The 14467-nt window shown below is 36.3% G+C and overlaps 1 protein-coding gene across 1 annotated transcript; it reads left to right on the top strand.

The window, feature by feature from the left end:
• Positions 1-417: 417 nt before the first annotated feature.
• Positions 418-13400, top strand: eco (Establishment of cohesion). Its single transcript, XM_019057631.2, has 9 exons — positions 418-745; positions 2888-3704; positions 4482-4585; positions 5870-5956; positions 6600-6723; positions 8641-8833; positions 10219-10386; positions 11011-11219; positions 12333-13400. The coding sequence occupies exons 2-9, from the start codon at positions 2902-2904 to the stop codon at positions 12478-12480; spliced, it is 1836 nt and encodes a 611-aa protein (XP_018913176.2). The 5' UTR covers positions 418-745; positions 2888-2901; the 3' UTR covers positions 12481-13400.
• Positions 13401-14467: the final 1067 nt, after the last annotated feature.

Below are 14467 nucleotides of genomic sequence, written 5' to 3'. Positions count from 1 at the left end.
AAGGTAGTATTAATTTTCTATTTTCCTGAATAATTTTAGGGCGGAATGAGTTAAACAATGAATTTAATAAGCTCTCGCATTAAAACCATTCATTACATTCATTAATAATATTGAAATTTGGCAACATCTAAACATAGAGGTTCTTTTCAACGTTATCAAGTAGTTGACGAGTACTATATTTTACTATATTTTTCTAGGGATTTCAGGCAACGGTCGCCTAGAAAATTTTACTCGATTTATGTGAAGGTGAAATATTTTAATTTTAAGAAGAGTGTATACAAAGGAAAGCGACACCACATTAAACGTATTATGCTCTTAAACTTGTCAACATTGTAATCTCCCCTTATCAGTTCACCAAGAGGACAACAACCACAACAACACAGAATGGCGCCAAAATTTCCGCCAGCTTCATGAATGTTCGGGCCTGTTCCTTGTCTTGCTTGCATGAATGCAATAATGCATGCAAAAGTTTTTTGACGCTAGCGCTTGCTGAATGTCGATACTTTTACGCTGTTCGTCGAGTGTTTTCTCTTTGTTTTCCGTGATGTACTCGTCGTACTAAGAGTGTTTACTATTACTGCGTGTGTGATCTTTATTTCTAGTAACGTGTGATAAAATCTCGATCTTTTCCCGGCATTAGCATTTTCCCGAGGAGCCCTGCAAGGCATTTTTGAGTTCTCAGTCTGAGTAGCTTACAGATTCTCAACTGCCACTGCCGGTTTTCATTTATTACTCGTGCTTACAGGTAACTTTCATTTGCCTCTGTTTCTACTGTACCATAAGGCTCAGTTTAAGTAACTCAGGCATTGGACTTTCATGTGATAGAACCACCCCATTGGGGGCAGATCCAGTCTACGAGTCCTAGGTACAGACCGCTCCTAGGTCCTAAGCTGCTACTTGTAGGCCCCATTCAGAATTCAATCAAATAGAGCACCACATACCGATCTTTAACTGGGATTATGATTTGTAGATTGGATGTGAGAATGAATGATCCCTGCACCGAATCAAGTGTAACGCCATATTTACCCCTTGATTGTCTAGAACCCCTACTCATTGCGCAGAAGCGCCAATGTTTCAACATTTGCCCAAATATATTAGTCAATTAATGACAGGAATCTCCAGTCATGAGACTTTTCTAAGTGATGTTTTCATCATCTTCCTTTTGTGCATGCAACTTTAAGTGAATTTATCGATCAAGTTAGGTACCAGTTACCTTTGGAGGCATAACCCTAGTAGCAGGCTGAAAGTTACATCCCTTTTAATATAATATATTTGTGCAGCATTGTGAGAGGGAGAGAGAAATTCCTCCCATAGAGTAGATAAAGTTGCAATGTAAATGGGAGAGCTGGTGCCATTTTCCGCTTGACGAGTTTCAAGCTCGGTGTGCGCTGAGCTTCGGTCGCTTTTTCGATACATGTTTGATCCAAAATGGCGGTGTGGAATACATAGTAATTCCTATCTTCTTTGTTTACATCAGATGGCCGGGTCCCCGTTTATCGAAAGCAATTTACTATGTTTTGAAAAAGTGACCCGGTGCGACGTAGGAGTCTCAGAATTCGGGACCTGGAAAATGCTTAAAATTGGCGCCAGCTGTCCCACTTACATTACAACTCCATGTACTCTACGATCCTTCCCCAGTCAAGTTTACTTACTTTCCTATCATGTGGTAGGACAGGAGTCCTCAATTACACAATGCAACAACTGTGAAGTAAAATGAGTCCTTGTATGTTGAGACAAAATTCAAGTATTGGTTATGTCACCACTCATCAGTGATGCCATTTGACTGCATGTACTCATTTTTCGAGTGGCTCGATTCGAAGCTAATCAGAGGTTGTCATTTGTCTTTACATATGATGATTCAGTTTTAGCATTCCGGCTTTAATTCTCTGTCATATGCAACAGGATCCAAGCCTGTGTGATTATTTACCTCCATCATTGGCTTTGGTAGCTGCGAACTACTTATCTGTGAGAGAGCAATTTTGAACTGATCTATACAGATCCACCTACTTATTGATTTAGATCCCCTGGCCTTGCGGCAGTAGATGCGATAACATCTACTGATACTGTGCCGCTGATTGAAATCCAAAACTTAACACAACGCTAGGCATGAAAGTACCTAAATACTCCCTGAGTAGAAAATCCTCTGCTTCAATGTTTGCTCATATTAGTCTAATAAACTCACCTATGTCTAAGTGAAGAATCTCAATCATATTTTCTGTTGCCTTATTGCTTTAAAGAACATTTAAGTTTATCCGTAGGTAGGTTTTTTGCGTGGGCAGCATCATGTTTACTTGTGAGTTGTGACTCTGCTTGATGCTGGATTCCCCGGTAAGACAGAGTACCTAGATACCGAAGAGAACGGAAATGTTGGAATATGGAGTTCTTGGAGCCCAAAAGGGGGCCAGCCTTCCCACATTCCACTGCCAATCTTTCTTCACATTCAAATGTTAAACCAAGATGGCTAGCAATATTCTTAAGTGACAGGCCTTCTGCACAGCTGAGGAAATTTTTGTGAAAAAGAAAGTCTAATAGATGCTTCAGGCATTTTTAAACAGCAGGTCATAACAATTGTATCAATAAATAATTCTGAATAATTTGTGAAGGTTAAAGTATGTAACAGTGGCTCATCCTGAAACATATTTTTCAGCTCAAACAGTGCTTATACTTGAATTCTCGTCCCCAAAATATTAGTAGCAAAATTTGAAAAATTTCGAAACACAGTACTCATGTTGTACCTAATTTTAACTGATGGTTGATTGAGTGAGCAATTGCATGAGCCTGGCCGTATATACTCTCTAGAGACTCTTACATTCTTGATTTCCTGTCTCTTTTATTTTTATCTTTCCTTCAATAATTCCTTCTGTAATATCCTTAATATTTTTTCCAGATAAATGTGAGGAAATGACTGGTGTGATTGACAGTACGCCTGCAAGCCCTGTCAGAAGACGGCCAAAAAACAACTTTGAACCTTCCCCCTTCCGCTCAGAGCGCAAACGAAAGTTATTTCCTACTGAAAGTCCTCATGGGTCGGACTTAAGTGAAATCACTCCACTGTCACCTGTCAGTGAAGATTTCTCTCCTAGTAAATCCAAAGTTGTTGTACGGACACCTTTGGTACCAACAATTGCAAACCAGAATGTCACTCCTAAAAAGTCCAAAAATTCCTCCATTCAGGAGAGTCCTCGCCGGAGTCCACGGATAGCACAAAAGCAAGTCATCAAAACCTCTTCATTTTATGGAAGATCCTTGTTATCAGAATTCTCTAAGACAACCAGCCCTCTTTCAGAATTGAAAGCTAAACATTCAAAAGAAAATGTAAATAACTCCCTTTCAGAACTTGAAACAGACCAGGTTAAAGGAAATGAAAATAAACCATCTAAAAGAGCTGCGTCTGAACCTTTAGCCTTAAATCCAGCCAAAAGAAGATGCTCCACCAAACCTAGAGGAATATTTTCAGGTGTTGGTCATGCTATCAAAAAACCGAAGCCCCCTCCTGAACCAAAATTCAAGACTGTGAAGCTTCCTCCACTGAGACAAAACCTTAAAAACAAATTTGACTTTACAAAAACTCCATATTCACTAAAGAAAAATGATGCTAATTGGAGTTATGCTGGTATTCATCGAGAAAGAACAAGTTTGGACAGCTCAGAGGCTGAAAAGCGCAAATTTTTCAAAAGCAGTGTTGGAAAGATATCTGTTGTGACGTAAGTACAATCATGCTCATTTTAATTGCTCTGAAGAGTTTACACTCTCCTTGTGACATTTTAGGTTAAAACACGTGTTACTCACTCATAATGCTCTGCAAGATTTAGATCATTCTACAGAATAGACTTTCCCCTTTTCTTTTTGTTTCCATGATTCATTCTGGCAGAATCTCTGTTAGAAAATCACCCTAAAAATTTCATCGAGCTTCAAGATATGGTTAATCTCTGTAAATTTGCATAATTTTTTACAATGAAGATGTAAATATCTGTTCAAAGTCAGTTGGATAGTGTCAGTCATAGAAATAACACTAGCTTTTTTCCAGTGCAAGCTCTCCACTGTGTGACTGCTCCAATCAAGGCACTTGCAGTTAAGTCAAGTTTGAAGAATTTCTCTATTCATGTTGCCCAGTCATTGCAGGAGTAATAGCACAAAAAGGAAAGTAAAAAGGGTGTTTAAGTACAAGTATTTTTATCCTATTTTTAACTTGACACTGCACCAAACATTGTATTGGGCATTTATTATTTTAATTGATTTTTGCATAATTTATCTAAATTTATTAGGTAAGATGATTATTCATGGCAAATAGCCACGATTTATTACCTGCTATCAGTTGCCAATAAATCAAGTAAAAATTGATGACAGGTAAATTGCAACCCATTTTGAATTATGTAAGACCATTTTATCTATCAATAATTCCAAGACAACCGGTAATGAGGAATGAACTAACGGACGCAGATGATCGATCATCTTACATAACTTATCTTTCATTGTTCCAGGCCTCCATCAAGTAAAAAGAAAATAAAACTTTTTAAAGTCCAGGCAGATGAAATCCTTGCAGATCCTGGAAAAACTGCCTCTGAATGGTTAGACGAGATTGAAGGTGCGTAGTTATTATTTAATGTACCTACAATATTTTTTACCAGCACATCTATCACTAATAGTGCAAAATCATTTATCTTAATTTTGATGTTTCAAAACTTCTGTTCCTATTTTACTTTTTTGTAGAAAAGCAAACCAACTTTATAGCTTGAAATTTATATAGAATATTCTGCCTACAGAAAAGAAAAACCAAGGAACTTTCAGAAATTACATTGACTAGTTATTCAAAGAAAAAGTAAAGAATGACTGGAAGCATGCAACGTCCCAAATGAAGATATGTTATTTTGCATTTTGGCCATTAACATATCTTTTTTAATGAATGAGGTCTAACTCTTAATTTCAAAATACTATCTTAACTTAGTAACTCTTTGTCTTTAGGCAGAGTGGCACATTGATTCAGACTTGAAGAGTAAATCAAAGTTATCTGCTGTAATTAAAGCTGAAAAGCAGCAGGGTTCATTTACAGCAGCTCAAGTAAATAAATATGAAACTTCTCGGAGCATTGCATCCCAAACGTTACAGTTGCGAAGCATTGCTCTCAATGCTTGAATTGTGCATGTCGTAGACGTGTTGCAACTCCGAACAAAGTAACAGAGCAATTAAGACAAGTACTTACAGGAAAACGAATTTCGTTATTTGTCATGTGCATAAAGTCAGACTCACAAATTGAGAGTTTTGCTCTGCAAGTGCCTCACCTAATATGGCAGAATTTCATCCTAGAATTGGGGGAGGGTCCTATGATTTTAGAGGATGAGCATATTGTCAAGCATTTTAAGCTCATGCCCTCAGCTACCAGCATCAGCACCACAGATACTGCAGTGTAAGTGTTGCTATTATGAAAGACTGTCATTATCTTCCCAACAATTTTATCCCTCTTCATTCATCTAATTTTGTTAAATCTCATGAGTATAGCACTCACAAGCTATTTTCACTGAGAGTTTAGTGGTTGGATTTGAAGGTGCGGGGGTGCAGGAAATGCTCGACGGACCCATCTTGAAAAATATGTGAAGGCACCGAAAAAGGGGTAAAAATGTGAAGGCAGCACTACTTTTTGTGGAGAAAACTATTGAAGGTTTTTGATAAGGAAATAGCTAAGAACGTTACTTTTTGCAAAGAAATCTGTGGAACACACTCTATTAGTGAAGCACCCAGTCTCGGGTGGACAGAAATGTGAAGGCAAAGAAGTTTCTGCTACCCTGAGAGGGCGTTTATCCAGCAGCTAAAGGATGGAAGAATGTGTGAAGTGAGGAACTTACTTTTTTTTTTTTTTTCATTCTTATTGCAGGTACTGCTCCTCTGAGTCAGAATTCTAGCAACGTTTGTGACTTGACTGAATCTACATCCAATTTGTCTATTGAAGATGCTGTTCAAGGTATTATTTGCATTTTTATCGATTCTGAGATTTTTTCAGCTATGGCTCAGGTAGACTAACCTGCTTGAAATACAGTTCAGTGGAATATTTTTTTTAGGTTTGCTTTTATCCGTCAGATTATCATCTTCTGCTGAAGGAACGCATCTCCTTCGAACTAGTTCAGTATTTCTTACTCACACTTGATTGCGTGGTGTGTTGTCAGGTGCTCTCCAACCCAATGAATGCCTTTCTCTGAGACTGTTGTGTTTGGAGTCTGAGGCTTCACTCCTTAACATTGCCACAGGGCTGTTTGGGCCTAAACGTTTCAAGAAATATTAAATGCTTCCCAAAATGTTGGAATCTTTAATTTTGGTCCTCTCAGTCCTTTCAAGCTAGAGTTGAAATTTTTTATAATGTTCGTTGTCTAGAAGGTCAATTTAGAGACTATGTAGAAACTTTTTAGGGGTCGACAAACTTGAATATTGCATAACTGGTAAATAAGAGACATCCTAACGTAGACAGTTTTTTCTCTCAAATATGCAAAGTTCCTTCACTTCATTTGCCTCCTCCATCAAATTTTTAGGCTATAGATGACTCAAGTAATCATTTTAATTCTTTGTGTGTTGTGCGTGTTCTTAGTTTTTCACTTCATTGTTTTCTTTAGAGCCAGATACTCCAATGAGAGAACTTGCAAATCAACTTGAAGAAGAGCCTTCGCCTACTCCTAAAGTGTATCCAGTTTTCAATTTCAAGAAAATGACTCCAAAGTCAGCTTCCCCAACAAAGAGGTAAGTTTCTTTCAGTACTTCGCATCTGCATCCAAGTTTGAACGAAGCTGCTTAACCTTCTTCAAAGGACATTCAACTTTTGTTAGAAAGTCGGGTGTTCTTAGAATGGATTGATTATAGTTATGAAGTAAATAAGTGTCAGCTGGTCAATGGGTTGTCACAATGAAAGTTGGAATCATAGACTCTTTTATGGGATAGGAATATAAATATTTTGAAGTAAAAATAATTATTGACTATAAATGACCTTCATGTACAATTCTAATGGTATATCTTGTATTTCAACCATTCAAGGAAATGTTGTGAGGATGCTGTAAATACACCTCGCTTAGAACCTTTTTTTCTCTCTCTCTCTCTGTCAAGCTTGATGCAACAAATCTTAAAAATAGGTACCTATTGAAAGGACTAGGCAGATACACAATGGACCACGAGACAGGGTACATAGTTAAGCATTCTGATACATATTCCTGAACCAATATTTTACTTAAAACACAATTCTTGCATCGAAAATTACTGAAAGTAACTCCTAAGTAAGGTGTTAACGTTTTTATTTTACATTGGCTACGGGAAATTTGGATCGTCCGGTCACAAGAAACGCAACACTCTACGTGAGTCCAATCGCGTACTCCAACGATTTCGGCAGGTTTCTCCATTAAGCAATATTCAATCCCCACCCTGTGTCGTTCAAACTATGAACAACTTTCTATAGCTGAGCTAAAGCGTCAAGATTGAGGTTGTCAGATTTTCATTTCGCAGAGACTGTCATGGTAACATTGCGCGCTTAGACCCATGTAGACCATTGTGTTTTCATTAGCAGGAGGTTTGAATTCACGCGTCAAGAAACATTAAATATCGTGGTTAGGAGTTAATTTCAGTAATATTTGTCGCTTGAATCTTGTTCTATGTTAAATTTTGGTGTAGATACACGTATCGAAATGCTTAACTTCGTACCTTGTCTAGTGGTCCATTCCAAGATATTCAGCGCCAGGCAAATCTCAAGATTTTTTATCATGATGTTCCATTCAATCCTCTGAGTGAGATAGGTTTCTCAAATCAAACTTTCTGTTTGCCAATCATGAGAAAATCTAGTTTGAAAATTACATTTCCAATGGTTTCACATGTGTTAGCATTTGTAGAAGTAGCACCACCGCTGAGTCAGAGATTTGAAGCCTTTTGTTTTGAACTGAGTTTACGCACTGAACATCGCGTGTCTATCGTCTGTCTTACCTCTCTAGCTGACACAAGGCGAGGAAAAAGGAACTTGCTCCTTAATCACCTACATTCTCTTACTTGATGAAACACTTACACGTCCCAAAAATGCACTTACCAGAGCCGCTGTTCTTGAAATTAGCACACAAAAAATTCTATTTACAAAGCTCATCTCACTCAGAAGATCTTAAGGAACATCACATGAAAAAAATCTCAAAATTTTACTGGTGCTAAATATTTTGGAATTGCGTGCGTAGTTCTGTTTATGGAGAAAAATCTAATTTTCAACCAAAAATAAACTCTTCCATTAATAGTATTTAATTTTACCATGCATAAAAACCTAATCGAATGGGTATTACCTTGAGTACCTAAAAATAAAAATGAAAAAACATTTCAAGGTGGGTAAGTAATATCCTTATGAATCTTTAACTCACAATGAATTCCCCATTTTTTATTAGAGCACCTTCAAAAACATGTAACAAAAAACAATAAGCTTCATTAATTACAAGAATTAATAACAATCACAAGGAAAATTCTTGGAAAAATGAGAAAGATGATAAAACACATGACCAAAATTAAAGGACTCATTGAGCTAGAAACGATAAGGAAACCTAATCACTTCAATCAGTATATCATTTAAATTAATGAAATACTAATTTTTATCAGTTTTTTTTAATTTTTAATGTGACCAATAATTTGCAAATCTTACAGGGATTCTGCGAAGAAAGGTGTCAGGAAAATATGGAAGGGACTGGGAGAAAATCAACTCCTCCTTGATGCAGGTCAGAAACGTTTCGGAGCCACTCATTGCTCCGAGTGCGGTCTTATGTACGAGCCAGGAGATGCTGAGGATGAAATTCAGCATGCCAAATATCACTCGGAACATAAAGCACTTCGTTATCCGGTGAGTTGTGACAGTTAGGTTTACTTCTAAGCTGACATTGTCATGATTGAATCATTTGATCCAGGAATGCTTTGTAGCTCAGTTTTTTCTACCTTTTAATGGGAAGCATCCAAACGACAGTCATTCCTCCTCTCTGTACCTTCTTTTCATGTTTAACATGGGTGATGGAGGTAAGATTTATTAGGGAAATTCAGGGTTGCCAGCAGTCTGGAAAAGGGGGAAAATCAGGGAATTTGTGACAACTGGGTAAAGTCAGGGAACTCGTGGAAAAATTCAGGGAATTTCTGACACATCTTCTAATTATTAAAACATATGGCAACCCTGGGAATTGCATAACTGCCAATTCAAGCTGAAAAACCATCTTGATAGTGAAACTGCGAAACCAGGTACATGTATCAGATGGTGAAGTTGCAGATTTCTTGCCACTTTTTATTTTACCAAAGGGTAATGGAGAATTTCCATGCCAATTTTTTATTACTTCATCTGAAAGTGCTTAGTGAGCTGATTTCACAGAATTTTTTCTGATATGGAAAATAGTATAAAAATAGATTTTAAAGTGAAAAAGTGCATCGCCTAGTGACGTCATCTGGCAGCATTTCCCATTAAAACACATGCATTTTAGCAGATTAGGTTATTTTGTCATATTTTCTCCAATAAGTGTTCGATTTATGAACCAAGGGTATCCTCGTGTTCAGTTCAGTCAGTAGTTTCCACTTAAACACGAAATTCATCAAATTTCAGACACCTGCAATCTCCATTGATCACCGTATTTGGACAAACTTTCCTGTCATTTTCTATTATTTATTCATGGATTTTCTCTAAAAGTCTTACGCGACAATGTCGAGTGGTATTTTTTTAGTTTCGTTGATTTCCATTAAATAAAAACTGGAAATTTTTTAAAAATGCTATCATGATCCTTGGTCTTGAAATTTCACCTCTGATTTGATCTGTCATTCATTTTTCTCAAACAGAAAATACCATATTTTTTTCTCAAAACAAGCAACAGCAATCAATAACTTCGTTTTGAGATAGCGCAAGAAATTTAATGTGCCTTCAAAAATTTCAATTGACTGGCAAGTAATTTTAAAAGGACAGGTGCGTTTCGCACACTCGATCTTCAGCATCCTCTGGGTGACTCAAAAAGAGTAAAGTTGTAGAGGTGAAGGAGGCAAAAGTGTCTGCTTACTAAATAACTTTGTGCAAGTGAATTGAAATTTTAATAGGTATTGATAAATTAACAGAACGTGCAAAGCAGCTTGAGAATCCACTAAAAAAATAATGTGAGCTGATAGTCTTCTCATTTTCAAAAATAATTTTGAGCTCTCTGATTGATATGAGGTTTTTTCATTTTGTTGACTCATTTTTCAATTTATTTGTTTCTCAAGGGCTATAAAAATGAACGGATTGTCGGCCGTTGCGGATTGGATTATATTGTTTGCTTTACTGGCTTAGATTCCAAAATGAACCAAAACAAAATTTTATCTGTACTGGATATAGTTGATAAAGAGCTCGGTTTTGATACTCCGGCTGTGAAAATCTACTCAAAATCTCAGGTAAGAATGTCATTTGATTCAAGGAATCCCTCTTTTCTGAATAGGATGAATCTTGTGCAATGAGCATAGTAGGTCATATGTTCAAGAAACTCCACAGTCAGTCTGGAAAACCTGCAGGCTGATAGTTGAAATTTTTTCTACAAAGCAAAAGACGAAAGGAAAATGGAACGGTCCTTTTGGTTGAATTGGGCAGTTGTCTTAGACTAAGGGGGAAAATGATGGACTAACTGTAGGATCCCCTGTGAGTTGTTGTTAGTCAGTCTATTACTTATCTCCTTTGTCCATTGCAATCACCTGCTTCCACCAATAAGTGATCTCAATTTTCCCTTCATCTTTTTTGTCTATAAGTTCCAACAATCAGTTTGCTGATACCACTCAAGAGAGCATGAACACAGTGCTTAAACACAAAAACGGAAAATTTCTCGTTCTTGACTGCTTTCACAAAAGAAATGCAGGAGTGTGTTCCAGAATTTTCTTGACCCTTGCTGGCAGGGAAAGGGTGAACAGGAGAGAAAAGAAAAGAAATGACTGGAATACACCATTCTGCTCTCATGTAAACCGACTGTTATCTGTTCGACCCTCATCCTAAATAAGTTTTTTTCCCATGCAAAATGGATTTTTTAGGTGTACCTGTACATAAGTGATAAACAAATTGCTGGATGTTTGGTTGTGGAGCCGCTTTCTGAAGCCTACAAGATGCTCATCAGCGATGAAGAGGGTGTCGATGTTTGCTCAACTGAAACTTACAGAGTAAAATGTGGAATCAGCCGTATTTGGACTAGAGCTACGGATAGAAGGAAAGGCATAGCCACACAACTAACAGATTGTGTTAGGTAACTATAACTCATACTAGTATACATATTTTTTGTAAATAATTATTGTTTCACCAGAAAATATCTTCTAAGATGGCATTTTAGAATTCTCTTGAAAAGTCGTGCAAAAGAGGTATCCTCAGATAAGTTGGCAGCTGTTTACTTTCCTTTTCCAAGGGTTTACGTTGCAGTAGTCTAATGACTATCAAGGTTTGACTGCGGACAATTCTGCAGCCTTGCGCAGAAACATATATCAGTCTTCTGCGTAAGACAGTCAAAAGTGAACAACTAGCACCTAGCGAATTGTTCAATTCTTCAGATTTTTTGATGATTTTCTTATGTTATGATGAACAAATTTTGCAATTTAATACATTCATTTTTCAGCTCCTAAGAATCTCATAAATCATGATCTTCCTGTAATTTTATAATTACATTGTTTAGATTTGAAGCAATATTGTAATGGTCTGACAACAAAACATGATAATGAATAATAGGTTTTACAAGAATCAGGATAGGATGCAATGACATATGCATAGGCGATACAGCTCAGGATGGAGGAAAAATACAGCACAGTAAATATTACCCATAAGTATTAGACATAACTACTCGGCAAAAGCTCCATCCCCTCAGAGATGCCGTTGAGTTAACTTTAGCTGGAGGTCCCCAACCGAAGTGTTGGACTCGGGGAACGTCATAATACCTCTACATATAATGAAGCATTTCAAAAGGAATCACTGGGTATAGTGACATACTGTTCTCCGGATATGATGCATAGAATTGAAAATTCTATACGAAAAAAGTTTTTCATCACACTTTTTTTTTGTTGTTGTTGGTGTTAAATAAGTTGAAAAGAAGACCAAGAGGCGTGTAGCTGAATTAATTGTATCCACTTTAACTACAAATAATAAATTGAAAAAAGCGAGATTGAACTCATTTTTTAAAATTTTAGAGGTAAAATTTTTTCTATTATTACAATGTCAATGCAACCTTCAACCTCGGGACTATATCCTTCTGACGTATGCCTATCAGCACAAAGTATTCCTTGTTTTGTCAAAGTGATACATTCTCTTAGCACTGTGAAATAGGACATCCCTATAAACATACCTAAACTATTCTTTCTAATGCTCTTTTCAGGCGAAACTTTTTCTACGGATCAATCTTGGCGCAAGAAGACATAGCATTCTCAGTCCCAACTGTTGACGGTAAGAAATTTGCTCGAAAGTACACCGGTAAAGAAGATTATTTCGTCTATACTGGATGGCCGGTATCAAACTCAAATTAAGCGTGATAACGATTTTTCCCATCTTTTCTCAACAATTTTATAGCCTATTCAAAGTTCTCGTACATAATATATTTTTTTATTAAGCAATTTTGTTCTCGTTTCTCTTTAGTCGTAAGTTTTTTTGTATTTGTTTTTTCCTTTTTGTCAGCATAAGAACAGAAGTAGGTCATGGAAATTTATTTTTCTAGGTTTGTTAAGTGATAAAGTGTTTTCATGCAAGTATTGTGTAGCACTCAATGTCGCTGAAAGTTGGAGGATGCATGCACACAAAGTTCTTTTCTGAAGATTCTGTTATGCTGAACACTCAGTTGATAAAAGTTAACAGATATATGTGCAAGATAGTCTGTTCTAAAAATAATGTTATTGTAGAAAAATTTTGAGTCAAATTTTGTGACGTAGGTCAAAACCTATTAGTATTTGTTTCTTCTCCTTTGTTGAAAGTGAAATGATAATGCACCATTTCACATTTGTACCCGTCAATTTTTAGTTTTCTCTATATGTTTTTAAATTCCTTGAAAGCATGTCAATGAAAATTGAATAAATACTTGTGAACTATTTTATCTCAAAGACTGGAACAACTTTTTTTTCAGTTTGTCCCAAATTTCTGTTGTCACCTCCAAGCATCTCAAGTGCAAGGGTCTTATTTACTGCCCTCTTCATTTTTACGTTCCTCTATATTTTTTTAATTCCTTGATAGCATGTTCATTAAAATTTAGTAAATACTTTAAAGCTATTTTTTTTAGACTGTAAAAATGTTTTTCTCAGTTCACCCAAATCTTTGTTGTTGATCCCAATCATCTCAAGACCAAGGGTCTTATTTATTGCCCTCTTTATTTTTAGAACGCTCTATATTTTTTTCAATTCCTTGAAGTATGTTAATGAAAATTTAATAAATGCTTTTGAACTATTTTTCTCATCAACTGGAACAATTTTTTTCTCGGTTCACCTAGTTGCTCCCGATCATCTCAAGACCAAGGGTTGTATTTATGGCCCTCTTAGCTTCCATAGTAAGTTCGTTTCTTATGATATACTCCTAAGAGCAGCCATGACTTACTACAAGCTTCATTAAAATTGTCTCAACATTAATGAACTCCAACTCTGTCTCATTCTTTTAGTACCTCAATAGACAAGTAAGTTATAAACAAAAAATTGTTTTCATATATTCCTGGTAACAAATTTGCGCAGTAAATTTAAAATGATTAAGCTTGAAACCTTTTTTTCTCTATGGCTTAAAAGAAAGAACTTCCGAATCTTTCCAAGTCTTTGAAGTCCTACAATTTTTCATTCTACTAATGAAAAAGCTGAGACAGGGTTCCCAGCAGTCTCATAATCCTGGAGTGTCCAAGTGGTGAAATTTGCCAGCTCTGTGTCAGCTGAGCAACCTCAGCTTCAGTCAGTATTGTTCAAAAGGGCGCCAAAAACTTCCAAGTGCCTTCTTTTCCATATTTTGAATCTCCAGAAGTGGAAATTTGGTCCCAAGTTCGGCAGAAGTCAGTGTATTAAGAGGAAAAAAATTCTTGTGGAAGTTTTGTTTGACGGTCAGGGAAGCAGAAAATGAAAAAAAAAAGGTCAGAACATTTCACATAAACATTTATCATCTTCAAATTTCAGTTTCATTAACTTCATGTCGAGATTAATAGAAAGTTAATTTAAATTATTCAATTTCCGGAGTAAAAGTTCAATTTTCTTTCAAATGAAACTTTCTTTTTTCAAAATGAAAGCAACATTTTTTGAAAGATAATTTTGATCCGTCCAATGCTTCACAACCACTGGAACGTCTTTCTTTTCAAAAACAACATTATAAAATGAATAATGAAGCAATTTGAACGTAATTAGTTCGCTTTTTTCTGTAAGTCTATCTAATTTTAACAAATCTAAAGATAATGTAGGAAAAACTGTGTGTACCTAGTTTTCTTTCCTGTAGATTTTATTTTTATACTGCTTTCCTTCTAGAGTGCCTGTATTTCCTTGAACCGTAGGCAACGCT

This window comes from Bemisia tabaci, chromosome 1 (assembly GCF_918797505.1).
Source record: "Bemisia tabaci chromosome 1, PGI_BMITA_v3".
NCBI classification, from domain to species: Eukaryota; Metazoa; Arthropoda; class Insecta; order Hemiptera; family Aleyrodidae; genus Bemisia; species Bemisia tabaci.
Note: the sequence above shows the minus strand (reverse complement) of the source record. Positions and strands in the feature narration are given on the sequence as shown.

Bases quoted from the DNA above. Each gene is read 5' to 3' on its own strand.
- eco (XM_019057631.2), top strand. From the start codon at position 2,902: ATGACTGGTGTGATTGACAGTACGCCTGCAAGCCCTGTCAGAAGACGG. The intron at 4,586-5,869 runs GTGCGTAGTTAT...TTCTTATTGCAG, and splicing joins ATGGTTAGACGAGATTGAAG to GTACTGCTCCTCTGAGTCAG. The intron at 8,834-10,218 runs GTGAGTTGTGAC...TTGTTTCTCAAG, and splicing joins ATAAAGCACTTCGTTATCCG to GGCTATAAAAATGAACGGAT.